This window comes from Sinocyclocheilus grahami, unplaced genomic scaffold, assembly GCF_001515645.1.
Source record: "Sinocyclocheilus grahami isolate Dianchi unplaced genomic scaffold, SAMN03320097.WGS_v1.1 scaffold26.1, whole genome shotgun sequence".
In the NCBI taxonomy this organism is placed as follows: Eukaryota; Metazoa; Chordata; class Actinopteri; order Cypriniformes; family Cyprinidae; genus Sinocyclocheilus; species Sinocyclocheilus grahami.
Window position 1 is genome coordinate 1,726,800 of NW_015505205.1, and position 15,329 is coordinate 1,742,128.

At 36.9% G+C, this 15,329-nt stretch overlaps 1 protein-coding gene across 3 annotated transcripts in view; it reads right to left on the reverse strand.

Annotated features, from left to right (window-relative positions):
• vti1a (vesicle transport through interaction with t-SNAREs 1A) overlaps positions 1–15,329 on the reverse strand; it is a 149,277-nt gene that overhangs the window by 56,909 nt on the left and 77,039 nt on the right. For 2 of the 3 annotated variants that reach the window (XM_016251774.1, XM_016251791.1), the window contains 2 exons: positions 5,212–5,282; positions 169–230 (listed from right to left, as the gene is read on the reverse strand). In XM_016251774.1, coding sequence (XP_016107260.1) covers positions 169–230; positions 5,212–5,282 — 133 coding nt within the window. Of the gene's footprint in view, positions 1–157; positions 231–5,211; positions 5,283–15,329 lie in introns of those variants that run through there. The other variant, XM_016251800.1, reaches the window with a different exon arrangement.

The following is a 15,329-nucleotide window of genomic DNA, read 5'->3' on the forward strand; positions in this document are numbered from 1 at the left end:
ATTACAAAGGCCTATGAGTGTTTCTAAGAGAACCCTATAGTTTAAAACAAGAATTCCACATATTTTCCCCCATAATAATTTTGTGTGTTCATGCAGTGGATTGGTATGGGGCCGCTGTCAAACACATCCATAGAGAGGTATCAGAAACGGTCCCTACCTTCCTCTTACCTTCTCAGCATGCCGGTCAGGATCCGAGAGCTCTTGCCCAAGTTAGCGTCCGTCTCTCTCAGCTGTGGAGAAAAAAAGAAGAGAGAATGTCCACGTTAGAGGTCATGTAAAATTTGTTCTATAAAAATAGGCTTAGAATGTCTATAGACTTCAGTCAGAGACACTGAGAACTGGAATAATGGCTGCTGAAGTTTCAGCTTTGCCATCACAAGAATAAATTACATTTCAAAACCAATTAAAATACCTGTTTGCAATAAATGTAATATTATAAATTGCAATAATATTTCACAATATTAGTTTTTACTGTATTTTTGGTCAAATAAATGCAGCCTTGGTGAGCATAAGAGACTTTTTAATAAACATTTAAATTGAATTATTTAAAAACTTTTGACTGGTAGTGCATGTTTTACATTCAATATATGTCTCACGTAAGGGGACGCATAAGTAAAAGCTATCCATCTGGAGATGTGTGTGTATGTGTGTGTGTGAGTGTGTGTTTAGGAATGCTAACATTGCTATGGAAGTGAAGCCAGAGCTCTGGCAGCCGTCAGATATGTGATTCTGGCTGGCCTCCTTGAGAAAGCCTCCTTCCCTGTCCTCACAGTCAGCAGGGACATGTGTATGTGTATGTGCGTGCGTGTTAGCAGGCAGGCTCAGGGACAGATGTGGTTTTAGGCGGGTTTGGGTTCTGGCACCACCAACAGCCCAAGAGCTGCCTGATGTCTCTCTCAGCGATGGATCTGTCCCATGAGAGTTCCCTCGGCTTTTCCCAAAATCCCTCTCTCTTTCTCTCTCAGGTCAGAGTTGTGCAAACACGAAAACACATGGTGGAGCTCTATGTGAATTAGGAACCCAAAACAAGAGCCACAACAAAAGAGATTACCAGTACAGCAGATCTAGAGCAGAGTCCGATTACAGACTAGTAAATGGTCTTGGTAAGATGATTCCCAATAGCCCGATTCAATGCCTGAATTTCACTGAATAGAGTTAAAAGAGCTAGAGTCACGCAGGCCTAAACCTAAATAAAGAAATATACAACGAACAACAACCATAGCATAACCAGAAACAAGAATATTACCGATTTAAAAAGACATTACAAGCCAACATTTTTAGACTGTATGAAGTTTGGTCGCTGTATTCAGAATCAAAATAATCTTGTAATCTTTTCCCAAAAATTGATAAATAGAAATCTTGACATTTGAAAAAGTCACTATAAGTGAAAACAGGAACAAGTGATGCAGAACAATTCTGACGAATGAGGGTGCAGTTTGCACACATGATATTTTTTTTTACATATTTTGGTCTGTTTTGAAACAATGTCTTGTCAAAGCTAACCCAGCCAGGGAGATCAAAGAAAAACTGACTATGAAAACTGAAAACAACCAAAGCTCTATGTGATTTTTAATGTAAAAACATCGAATAATGCCAAAAACATCTGAATTGGATTTCGAACCATCTTGGCATCTTGATGGAAATGCTGCTTTGACCTAATCACTGTAATATAAATGGCACACAAACATTCTGACCATGTGACAAATTTAGATTCTTTTTGAAATGTTACATTGTGAATCAAATCGCAGAATAAAATGCAACACTGTAACAATTTAGTCTCTGTTAGAAACTAAAGTAGCTAAAGCCTGTGGGATATCCCCCCGTTTCTTTTAATGTTTATCATGCAAAAAAATAAACATCCAACTTGGACATCCAACCATCTTGATATTCAGAAATACCACTTTGAGATAACTCTTGAATATGTAAAAAAACAAAAAACAAAAAACAAAAAGAGCATTCTGACCAATGAGGCAGCAGCGACTTTTGCAGGACAAAATGCAACCCAGTAACAATTTAGTCCCCATTTCAAAACAAAGAAACCAAATTACGAATTAAAAACATACCCAAGTCTATGGGATTTTTCCACTCATTTTAACATCCGTCATTCAAAAAACACAACCCTGAACATTTGGAATCATAACAGCACTATTTACTCAAGACATGCAGGATAAGTTATTTGTCAAAGTCAGAGGCTTGTTCATATACACTGAGGATGAGCAATAGTAATAGTGGTCCTTGCAAGGCACTACGTCTCTCTTAGTTTGTGTGCGTCTGTTTGAAAGAGCCTGAGTGAACTGATTGTTAAGAGACACTCCAAAAACTCTTTCATCTGCCCTTTCCTTCGCTCAAAAAGCAGTTTATTGCTCTTTCCATCTAATGTCTTCTTATCATGCTTTCTTTTCTTTTCTCCTCTCCATTTCTCCTGCCTGGCAAAATGTCTTTAAAGTGTGAGGGCCAGTCGGGGCTCCAGGGAAGGAGAGCTATTCTCCGTAGACAGCAGACCTTTGAAAGGAAATGTTTTATTTCCTTTGAAATGAGCTGCCTGCCCAACTGCCATGTTGTGATCTTTAAGCATCCTTCATAAGAAGCCATCGGAGAGGCCCCTGACTGAGCTCTCTATACCTGTCTTCTAGAAAGAAAGAGAGGGTGAGAGAGAAAAAGAGAGAGAGGTAAGACAATGACAGCAGACACGGCAGGGACAAACAAAATAGGAGGTATAGACTGAGATATGGAAAGGTAAAAACGATTATACATGCAGAGGATAAAGTAACAAATAAAGGCTGAAGTAAGGAGGGGGAGTAAAAAAGGGATCGAAAAATTAATTGCCCCCTCCTCCTAAATCATGAAAGAACTGTGATTAACCACATTATTTTAGAAAGCTGAGTTAAATTTCACTAGCCACACGCAAGCCTGATTACTGCCAGACCTGTTGAATCAAGAAATCACTTAAATAGAACCTGTCTGACAAAGAGAAGCATGCTTAAAGAGCAACACATCATGCCGTGATCTAAAGAGATTCAAGAACAGATGAGAAACAAAATAGCTGACATGTATGGTTATAAAGCCATTTCTAAGGCTTTGGGACTCCAGTGAACCATGGTCAGAGCCATTATCAACAAATGGAGAAAACTTGGAACAGTGGTGAACTTTCCCAGGAGTGGCCAGCCTACCAAAATTACTCCAAGAGCACAACGACGACTCATCCAGGAGGTCATAAAAGAACCCAGAACAACATCTAAAGAACTGCAGGCCTCACTTGCCTCAATTAAGGTCAGTGTTCATGATTCAACAATAAGAAAGAGACTGGGCAAAAACAGCATCCATGGGAGAGTCCCAAGGCAAAAGCCATTGCTGACCAAAAAGAACACAAAGGATCGTCTCACATTTGCCAAAAAAATATCTTGATTATCCCCAAGAATTTTGGGCAAATATTCTGTGGACTGATGAGACAAAAGTTGAACTTTTTGGAAGGTGTGCATCCCGTTACATCTGGCATAAAAACCGACACAGGATTTCATAAAAAGAACATCATACCAACAGTCAAACATGATCATGCTCGAAAACTCTCCAATGTGGCTGAATTAAAACAAATCTGCAAAGAAGAGTGAGCCAAAATTCCTCCACAGCGATGTGAAAGACTCATTGAAAGTTATCGCAAACGCTTTATTGCAGCAAAGGGTGGCACAACCAGTTATTAGATTTAGGGGGCAAATACTTTTTCACGTAGTGCCAGGCAGGTTTGGACAGCATTTTTTCCCTTAATAAAAGAGATTATTATTTCAAAACTGCATTTTGTATTTACTCAGGTTATCTTTATGTAATATTAAAATTTGTTTGATGATCTGAATCTTTTAAGTGTGACAAATATGCAAAAAATGGGGGCAAAAACCTTTTCATGGCACTGTGTATATATATATATATTCATTCAGTGATTCTATTCTAATATATATACATTTTATGAATAGAAACAATTTAATTCACTACAGAATCTTTTATATATATTTCATATACAGGTGCATCTCAATAAATTAGAATGTCATGGAAAATGAGATGCACCTGTATATGCATTCATATTTATGTACACACACACAAATAAATAAATAAATATATACATACACACACATATATATATATATATACATACATATTATATATGTGTGATATATATGATATGTATATATATATATATATATATATATATATATATATACACACACAGTATGTATATATATATTTTTACTGTACAGTACAGTATATATATATATTTTTTTTTTCTTTTTCTGAGGTCGAAGAGAATTGATTCAGATTCAGAAAACAATTAAATCGAGAAATTACAGATATATTTTATTTATAAATGTTCTACATATATAATGGACACAAAAAAGGACACTCAAGTTACACCTAAAAATACATGAATGTCATTGAATAAAAAGCAAAATATCAAAATGGCATTTATTGTATTAATAAAACTGCACAAGAAGAAGACCATAAGGAAAAAAAGCCACAAAAAGAAGGCTATTATAAATTAGTTATAACAGTTAGGTTATAAATAAAAAAGTAAAAAATAGCTATAAAAAACTGTAAAAAATGTAACTTAATACATTCATTCTAAATAGATACATTCTTAAATGCGGTTTAAGTGTCTAAATATATTTTGAGTTCACTGTAAATATATATTTCATGAAAAGTATCTTGTGGAATGTAGTCGACACCAGTCTGTAATCTACAATCCCTTTCGTGACATCCGTCCAGCACAGTCACACATGTAGCGGAAAGACTTGCAGAGTTATAGCAGCCGGAAGAACAGAGAACAAACGCTTGTTCTGTCCGGAGGTGTTTTTGTTGTCCAGCTATGCCCGTTTAGACAGTCTTGCATCATGCGTGATCTCACCGCATGAGACGGGACAACTACAAAGGTTTCTTATTGGTGCTGTGCTCTGTGTCAAACATTCTGTGTTCTGTCCATTCAATCAATCACTCCAGCAGGCTCACTATGCTAATGCGTGAGAGGTGCCTGAGTGCGCTCCAGTTCTCTTGTCAAGTGTCTGATCTAGGACACTTTGTGCCATCCCAAAGAGCCAAGATCCGATCAAGTCAAGTATTCGTAAGCCTGTGTACTTGCTTACTGAGAAAAACATATGTGTGTTTGTTCTGGATGAGTACTGACTCCTGAGGACCGTCCAAGGAGTGTGTTCATGGGTGTAAACTCACCCGATCGCGGGATCTCTGGATCTTCTCACGGTCACTGTGCAGGTTGGTGAGGATCTCCTGTCCCACTTGCTCTGTAAGAGGATAAAAGGAGAAACAGACAATGTTAAGGTGTGCTTGTATTTACTGCCGTTTGGCGAAATTTCATGGGCAAAATCAAGTTGCTTCAATACGAATTCATGCAATTGGGAATTTCTTGAGAGTCTGAAAGATTTCCTCACACAGATGTTGTAATAAGTTGGTCACGGATTTCTACACTGACCAAAAGAAAGCTGCTTGGTTTGAAAGTGAGTTCTGTATTGTTGTGTTGAGTTGTAATACATTGCAAGACTAAGACAAAGGAACGCAAGACTAAGATAAAAAAGGAACTTTTTTTGCGAAAATGTTGCTGAATTGTGGGTGTAAAAACTTATATGTTTGCTTAGATTTTTTAAGTTTATTCATTTTTTTATTCTGTAAGAAGACATGCACATAAACTGCAAAGGAAATATATTTATTGAATTAAAAAAAACCAACACTAGCTTCTCTATTCTTTGTGTACTCTATCTATCTATTTACTTTCTTTTTATTTATTATACAATTAACAAAATCAAAAAAGGCCTCTAACGCTAGCTTGCTCTATTCTTTTTCTATTCTATCTGTATTCTTTTTATTTATTATATAATTAAAAAAAAACCTTGCTACATGTATTACGTTAAGCTAACTGAGACTTGCGTATCATTGCTCTTTTGTTGATTTTGATTGCTTCCATTGTCCTCATTTGTAAGTTGCTTTGGATCTGCTAAATGACTAAATATATAAATTCTTAAATTAGTATTAAAGGGGTCATATGATGCTTTTTTAAGGATCATTATTTTGTGTATTTGGTGTAACAGAATATGTTGACATCCTTTAATGTTAAAAAAACACATTCTTTTTCAAATACTGTACATTATTGTAGGTCCTATATGCCCCGCCTCTCTCAAACGCTTCGTTTTCTACAAAGTCCCTGCTTTTAAATTAAAATTTTAATTTAAAATTACAAATCTGAAATGTTATGGTTAAATATGCAAATTATGCATTATTTAATTAAATATGTACTAATTTCCAGAAAATAAATCTGAACACTGTATAAAGCCAGGTTCAAAATTCTAGTTTCATTTTGTTGACATAATATGCTGTTATCACTCTATAAATCAGAAAATAGCCCCAAAAATTATAATTTTAAATACATGCACGCACACACACACACACACACATATACATATATATATATATATATAATATTTTATTATTAAAAATTATTAAATATATTCTCTAATAATAAAATAAATATTTTTTAAATATTTTACCATATTTTCAGTAAACAAAATGTTAGATAAATCAGGCAAATGTTATAAGAACAAACACTTCTGTAAAAAACCTTCAGAATATAAATAAAATAAGGAATAAAAATAAAAAGTTTGATGTATGTAAGTGCTGCTGAATTGGAGATTTCTGGCTTATGACCAAGTGTATCACTTGGAAGTGTCTTGTCTTAAAAAATTTACTTTGTCTCAAGTTATAGAAATACAATGAAGGAGGGACATATCAGGATCTCAGAAACTTGAAAGTGGGCTCTTCTGAGAAAAAAAAAAGCTGTCAAAAAACCATAGCAACCACCTAGCAACACCCTGCCTCATGTGAAAGTCTAGTTACAACCCTGATTTCTAATGTCTGGGGATCTCAAACTACATCTCCTTCTCACCAACATGCTGTCTTAAATATTTTGCATATCCCAGCATGCCGCATCAGACCGAGCCCGATCAGCACATGCAATATTCAGCTGCTCGCTTACAAACACATTTCATCTGTCACGTGCGTACACCCATTTACACGCTCACACTTAGATAAACATCCCATACATGGCGTCTGACAAGCCTGTCTGTGGTCACTGTCATATTCACATCCCAAGGGTCAAAAGAGAAAAAAACAATGAACAAAACAAAAATCCCTTCCTCCCTTCCTCCAGCAAAAACCCTCTCCACTATAAGTAGAAACCACATTAGCAGTCTGAAGAGGAAGTGAGTAAAAAAAGTGAAGTGAAAAATCTTTGCATGGATCAAAGCTACGCTTTCAAATGCACCAAACAATTGTGAGTAAACAACGCACTCATGACTGGATTACGCTACACAGGTGCAGCTCTCAAAGAGACAGCGTGACGCTCGAGGAACAGAGGAATGGGCTACATCTGCATTCGCACAGAACGAGAAAGACCGAGACACTTAAACGCGTCTCTCGCCTTCATTAATTTCCAATCAGAGTGGGGACAGATTGAAGGATACTCAGATTAGATGGAGCAGTCACAGCGCATGTGACAGATAGGCCAGATTAAAAGAGCGAATAGAGATATTAATAACCATCATAACCGTGTCCGGCCGTCGAGCCTGAGACACGCTGCCACCCACCCGTGAGTGGAAATCTTGTGTAAAGAAAATTAAGCACTGCTATCTGTCTCTGTCCAGGGCGAAAGGGGCCTTTAAACAAATGAATGTGGCACAGCCACAATGGCAACAATGCAATACACAAGCACGCAGACACGCTCGCTCATATATCACTTCAGATGATAGATGAGACCGTTGGCATGAAGGGGTCCGAGTGCAAATGAAACAATCCTGTCAGCGCTCTATATTCTACGCTCAACGAGATATAAATAAACAGAAGGAGAAAAAACTAAGTTGCTATGCACAATATGTACAATAGAAAACTTGACTGTCATATTTCTCAGACGCCTTTCTAGATAGCGAGATATTTCGGTGACAAGGTCTCCTATTCAAGGGTCGTGCGCTTCGCTATCTCCATTGACTCCGATTGTTGGCATCCACATAAGTTAACATTCATTCTAAAGAAAGTGAAGTGAATATAAATGAATTAAAAGAATATGAGGGGAGAATAGAGCAGGTACATAAAAGAATTTCCACAAAATCAAGAAACAGGAGGGTTGGCTGACTGACTGCATAAAACCTGTGCCACTGAAAACACGGAATAAAGCTGTTAAACCAAACGCCGTATAATGTAATATTCCTGCGGCCAACACACTGTAAAACACATTATGGACTCCGGTTTCTTTTTCCCCTGTGCATGAGTGCAAAGATAAATATTTCTCTTAGTTGCAGGACCGCAAATTGATGTTGCCATTAAGAACGAGCTCCAAAAGCACACACACACATACACAAAAACACACACTGTTGGACGATTAGCCGAGTGTACACCGCATCCCAGGGGTGAGAGGAACTTTACCAACCCACAATGCCACGGCTCTCTTCCTCTCTTGATATATCCGTTTGTCTCTGTCTGTGTTTCACTAATATTCTGATCTGATCTGTCTCTCTTCTCGATTTGTATATTTGTAGAGTAATGAGACTTGGACAAGAGGTTTGAGCAGAGAGTTTGGCTAGAGAAAAACAAACACTCCCTGAGAAGCGGAAAACTACACGATTTCTCTTCCTTCCTTTTCTACGAAGAAAAAAAAGAGCTGTTAGAGGGAAAAATCACTAATTTTTCACTAGACATTGTTGAGGGATAGTTGAAAATAGTTGATAGTTGAAAAAATTAAAATTCTGTCATCATCATTTACTCTCATTTTCTTTAAAACCTGAATGATGTTATGTATTCTGTGGAACAAAAAAGAAGATATTTCAAAGAATATTTAAAAATGTTTTTGTCCATACTATGAAAGTCAATGGGGTCCAAAAAAAAAATCAAAAACAAAAAATAGGCATTCGTATCTTCTTTCGTGCTACACAAAATGTATGCGTTTATGAGAGTGAATAAATGATGATGACAACTTTCATTTTTGGGTGGACTACCCCTTTAACGGTGGTATTATTTTAATTGCTATATGCAAAAATACACAAAATACTGACACCAAGATACATTACATTCAGATCTCAGGTCATCATGTGCAATAAAACGATATACTTGAAGCGTAGCATGAATTATGGTCAGTTATTCTTTAGTGTGCAGCACTTTAGATACATGTCTACTTAATGAGGTGCTAATTAATTATCACACGCTTTAATGAGGACGCTGACATTCTGTAAATTGAGGGTGTAGCTGTGAAAAAACAGGCGTTCGGGAACGAGAAAAAAAAAACCTAAATAAATAAATAACTAGACTCTGTGCTTACGAACATGGCTTCGTGCTCATAATGATATAAAATATTCTTCCCCCGTTTAAGGCCCTATTAACAATTTAAATGACCCTGACGCCAAGCTTTTCCACAGGCCTGCTCTAGTTAAAGATCCAGATCCCCAAGGCCCATTTAACAAGGATATTACTAAAATCCATAACAGCACAATCATTACCGATGAGCTTGTTTTAAAGCAGACTCTTTAACTGATTGCTGACCACAACTTGTGGACGAGATCTCAGTTCTCACTGCGATAATTTAGAGCAGAACTGTGCCAATACTATTACATTTCAAATTATCATTGTTCTTTCACACAATATTAAGCTGACTGTTTATTTATTTATGTGGTCATAATTTAATGTCTAAAAAATCAAATGATGGTACTCAAGTAGGCACTCTAAAAAAAATGGAAACTCTGAAACTAGCAGAAAACTTAGTGCAGTTCACATCTATGAGCTGCGATCCTAAATAAAAGCTAAGCAAAACAAAAAAAACGCAAGAAACCTAGTTGCAAGGGATAGTGATGACAGACTTTAAGCAAGCTCCAGAGCGTCTATTTAAAATAAAAATAAAAAAAACTAAAGAAAGAAAATCACAAATAAGAATGAATTCAATTTGATGAAAAATAATCTACTGTATGCAATCATTTCATTTTTCATATTTCAATTTCATATCATTTAAATTGTACTTAATTAAATTTTCATTTTTTTAATCAAAATCAATCTTTTACTCTAAACATATTTTCAATTATTATGTGATCATGTTTTTGTAAAGCACAGTACATCCTTCAGATGTCAACATTAAGATGTCAGCATTATTTCTAAAATTAATATTTACATAATGTTCCACGTTAACAGGTTCACCTACACTGCTTTTCAGAAGCCATGGCAAAAAAAGAAAGACTGTGTACCGCAACATAACTGCAAGAAAACTCTATGATTTGTCTTCGTGGGCTGCAAGCAGAAGCAAACATACTACATGAACAACGTGAATCATATCCTCAAACGAATCTTACCACCTGTTTCTTTTTAGTGACTCAAAAATATATAGCATGACTGGTGAATCGTTAATCACGAATAATGACTCTTTTGAGCCGGTTCTTTTAATGAACAGTTCTATGCCATTTACAACACAAGATCAGGGAATTTCTTTCATATATAAGCAAAATAAACTGAAATGAATTGGATGAAATCAAATCCAACTCAAATTGAGAGCTTGTATCAAAACAGATCAGGAAGTCTGTATCAGTACCCAGTCCTACTTTAAAGATGAATTATGATTCAGCTCAAGAAGTCTCTCAAACACCTTGACACCTTGAAAGCCTGAGTGTTTAATTACCAGTAATTTCTTTAGCTGTTATTAATTTATTTTTATCGTGTTTCCTTTTATTCTGAGTATATTGCTTCAAATTTACTACTTTTCCCATCCCTACACTCCTGAAACATTGTGTTAGTGCAGTCAAAGTTTCTTTTATCTTTCGGTCTGTCTGTCTTTCCCTTCTGTGAATGACCGTGCCTGTCTGCCTTTGAGCTTGGCCTGCAGGAACATCAAATCACTCAGGACATCTCGGAGGTCTGAATGTCACTCGTTTTCATCCCCCTCTTCCTGCCAGCCGTTGGCAGCAAGATGGAGGCAGAACACACCGGGGAAGAAGCGTTTTCTACCTCTCCGTTCCCTCGTCCTTCTATCCATCCATCCACCTCCCCTCAGCAGACACGTATAATTGGGCACATCATCAATTTTACAGCAGCTGTTTGAGTGTGAGTCCTCTCTGAGTTGTCTGAAGCCCTCTGTCTGTCCCCAGAGCTGAAAGGGTACATGCCCTGACACAGGCTCACTCCCAGGCTCCGGACTGCTTTTTATTACAGTGTTGCAGCCACTTTTTGAAGGTTACCACACACACTTCTATCTGGACACAATCCACAGACACAGCCAAATGAGAGCAAAAGCGCCCAGGGGAAGAGTAAAGGCAGGTCCAACAACGACTGCCCCCCCCACCCCACACACACACACACACACACACACACAAAGCAACGCAGAAACACAGTTCCTTCTCTTTATTTTAGACAAGTTATTCCCATCTGGGAGCAAAGTGCTGATGGCACTTTTATTATTCTTGTTATTTGTTTACAGTATTCAACTGCTGAGCCACCAAATTTGAGCATCTTCACTTTTGTAGAATGAACAAACATAAAACAAAATTATTATTTTTTTAATTTAAAAAAGGAAAATTCTTTCATTATTCACTCACCCAAAGCGAATACTTTACTTTCTTATGTGCATCAATAAAAAAAAAAAGTTTTCAAAAACTGCTAAAATAAATCAGTCGGTTCACTGACAAGAACTGGCACAAAAGAACGATTTGTTTACTAATCCTGTTCCCGACTGAGATTAGTGGAAGTCCGATTTGTAAACAAATTCTAATAAATAAATAAAAATCGTTAAAATAAATAAATAAAACAAAGAAAAAAGGATATCCTATAACTATTTTTATAATAACTGCAGATAAAAACTATTATTGTTAATTTAAATAACTTATTTCTCATTTTTAAGAGTGCTAAAATGTTACATTTGCCAGAAATATTCAAATTTGGCCTAGTCCCCTAACCAGAATTTTTTGACTTCCCTCTGTAATTTATTTACTAAAAAATAATAAAATTATGACTAAAACTGTTAAAACTGTTTATAACATTGCATAACTGACCGTTTTTTAAAAATGCAATAAAGATTACTGCATCATGATTTGATAGTATTCAGTTCAAATTGTGAACCATATTGTTTATTATTATACTTAATTATATATTGTAAACACTTAAAAATAGCATGCTTAAATGAATTTTTTTTCCCCCAGAGAATTGCTGTGACCAGTTGAATCATCTGAATCATTGCAAATGAATGATTTGGTCCAATTTGTGATCCATATCGACCACAAAATCTAGTTCGCAAGCCATATGAAGCGCTACTATGATGTTCTTGGGGGGAATTTATGGATATAGTAATCAAGCCTAGTCTTGTTCAAAACTGGGTTTAACAGCCTAGACAGACAGAGGATGGACAGAATAATATGGATAGGAAGAGAACGTATTAGTTTCAACGGGATGAATGAGAGAGAGAAGGGCCATGGCCTGTCTGTGCGAGAGCAAGCACTGGGTAATCAGGCCCCATTTCACTGGCCTTTTTTCACTCCGCTGGGCTGTGTTTTATTCATTGGCTCAGCCCTGACCCTGCCGCGCTTCTGCTCTGACAAATCACTTCTGATTAAGACAAATCTTTATTAGCCGGCCACTCAACTTTCCCTATTAATCATTCTCTTCTTTCTCTCTCTCTCTCAGTCTCTCTCTTCCCAGCTCACACAGCACATCTCACACACTCTTCTAAAGGCCTGATTACTGCCGATTGTTGTGTGTGGAGATGTGAGGGCTTCTTCTGGCTGATAAGACACAGGTTTAATGGGTATGAATGACCACGCCAGAGGGAGAGTGTGCGCTAATAGAACCATTTGTTTAAGCTGGGGGGAAGACAGAGAAAATGAACCCTGATTTCCCCTCCTACTTCCACTCCTCTGAGATTGATTTGAAAGGGAAGACTCTCTCAGAGACCCTGGATGGACCGGAGGACAAGGCATGCTGGAGAACAGGTTCAAGAGCAGAATGCCCCATGAGCTCAAAAACAAGCAAAGATAAGAATCGCATCAATAGCGACCGACTTCTGTATCAGTGAGCTTATAGTTGAAATAAAAGCAGATAGGAGTGATTCTTCAATTAGAATAACTTTTCTATCCTCTAGAAAAATTTTAATAAATCAAATTAAAGAGAGAAACTATTTTCTATAGGACAGCCTATAATAACTAACTATGGATATACCATAGTTTAAAATTATTAGTCACTTTAATGACTTATTTATAAATTTTAAGTGCTGAAAGGTTACATTTGCCAGAATTAATTAATAAAGAAATAAATAAAACTAACTAGACTAGCCAGTAACATTTTATATCATACCATCTCACTTTGACATTTTGAAAAAAAAATGCAATTCAATTTAATGTTTGCATCATGATCCTATGTTTATTCAATGAAAACAAATCATTATTTTATAAATGATTTATATAATAATTTATTTATTATAAATGATTGATAAAATAATTAATAAATTGTTTTATATAAGTGCAAATATGATAAATGTTTTAACATAAATTACTTGCATTTTTCTAGACGTTAAATAGTCAAAATACCCATAATTGCACAATCGCCCACAAATTGACATACAACTAAGAGAAAAAGGAGCCCAAACAACAGCACTTACAGTAAAACCTAACCGCTGTTGATGTGGTGGGTGGGAAAGGTGTAGGGTGGTTAGTTTTTCTTGCAGCAAATTGCTTCAATTTAATCAACTGGCATTACTGAAGCATCCAAATGAAAACTAATAGAGTCTGGGGCAGGTCTTGATTGCCTCACTTACAAAAAGTGCAGGCTGCCCACTGCTTTCAGGTTCCTCAATTAAACAGGCAGAATTTCCATGGGCCACTGGAGAGCCATACATCTACCGTGCCCGAACCGGTCAATCAGCACCCATCAATTGGACCTCATTCACTCGTTCACTTCATTCTTTCGGAGGAGGAAATGATTTCTTCGTGCAGATTAGGCCCCAGCTGAGATGAAATGTGCACCAAACGTGACCGAGTGAAATTAATAAACAGTGGTACACTGTCAGTTGACTTTATTAATATTGATGCATGTGCCGCCACTTTATTTGGTGCATTTTTTCCATCCCTTTCAGAGCAGAGAGGGCCAGTCCAAAAGATTAGTCTTTGTGTACAGTCACGGCGTTCAAAGAAAGCAAGAAAACACATGCATTCATCTTCATATGTCATGATAAACACGAATCATACTTCAGTGCTGCGAATATGCATTTTTTGGCTGACAATGTTACGGATTCAGAAGAAAAGTGTGGTATCAAATACGAAACATGAAATGTGAATAGGAAATGCATGCTGTAATTCACTCTGAGCTGCAGAGGAGAATAGAAAGGAAGAAGCAAAGCCGGTAAAAGAGCGAAAAGAGAGAGAAGTGAGAAACAGATAAACGCAAGCTGGCGTGGCTGCTGCAGTGGGAGGCCTGCTCTTATAATCACCTCACTTCCTCCTAATCACATGCTGCACATCATTTACTGAACACCAGCAAACTTCACACCCTGCCAGACTCACAAGCTCCAATGTGTCGGACTGGAAGAAAATCCTGACGTTCTTTTAAACAGTTTAGGAACGTTAATGATCCCATTATTGTTGATTAAAGCCTATAACGCCTCTAATCAGAAAGTTGACAGGCAGATCAAACAGCCAAACACAAATTTTGCCTCTTGATTATCTGTAAAACACAACACCTCAGGGTGTTCATCCCTGCCTATCTCTGACAAAAACCTCAGTCGAAACGATGCCAAGATCTAACACTTCTTAACAGTTCATTATCCAATAAGAAAAAAAGCAAACAAAAACCCAACGAGCATTCAGATCTTAAAAGCAATCTTCACAATTAGCAGAGTGCTTGGGGAGCCCTGCAGTCCTGTGTATCGCAGGACTCCAAATTGAAACACCTTAATTATATTTGTCAAAACAATGTGCCGTCACCCTCATTTGCATGTTTTGACAGCCACCCCCGAGTAGCTCTCAAGACTTTAGCACATTTAAACACCTACTGATTTTAGTTTCCACTTGCTCTCTCTTTTTTAAGTTAATCCACCGATCCACTGAGTTTTGTTTAAACGCTCTCTCCGTCCCACAGTAATCCACTCAAAACAATAGGAACGAATTAAGAATAGTGCTTGGACTCGTCATGTGATAGTACAGATTCATATTAAAGCAAGCTCTGTGCCTAGAGTAAAATAACAATGCTCTTTCAGACCTACAGGTGGTCAGGTGTGCTTTGATCGGTTCAGCCGAAATAGATTGGAAACAAAGAAAGTTCCACTGATTTGT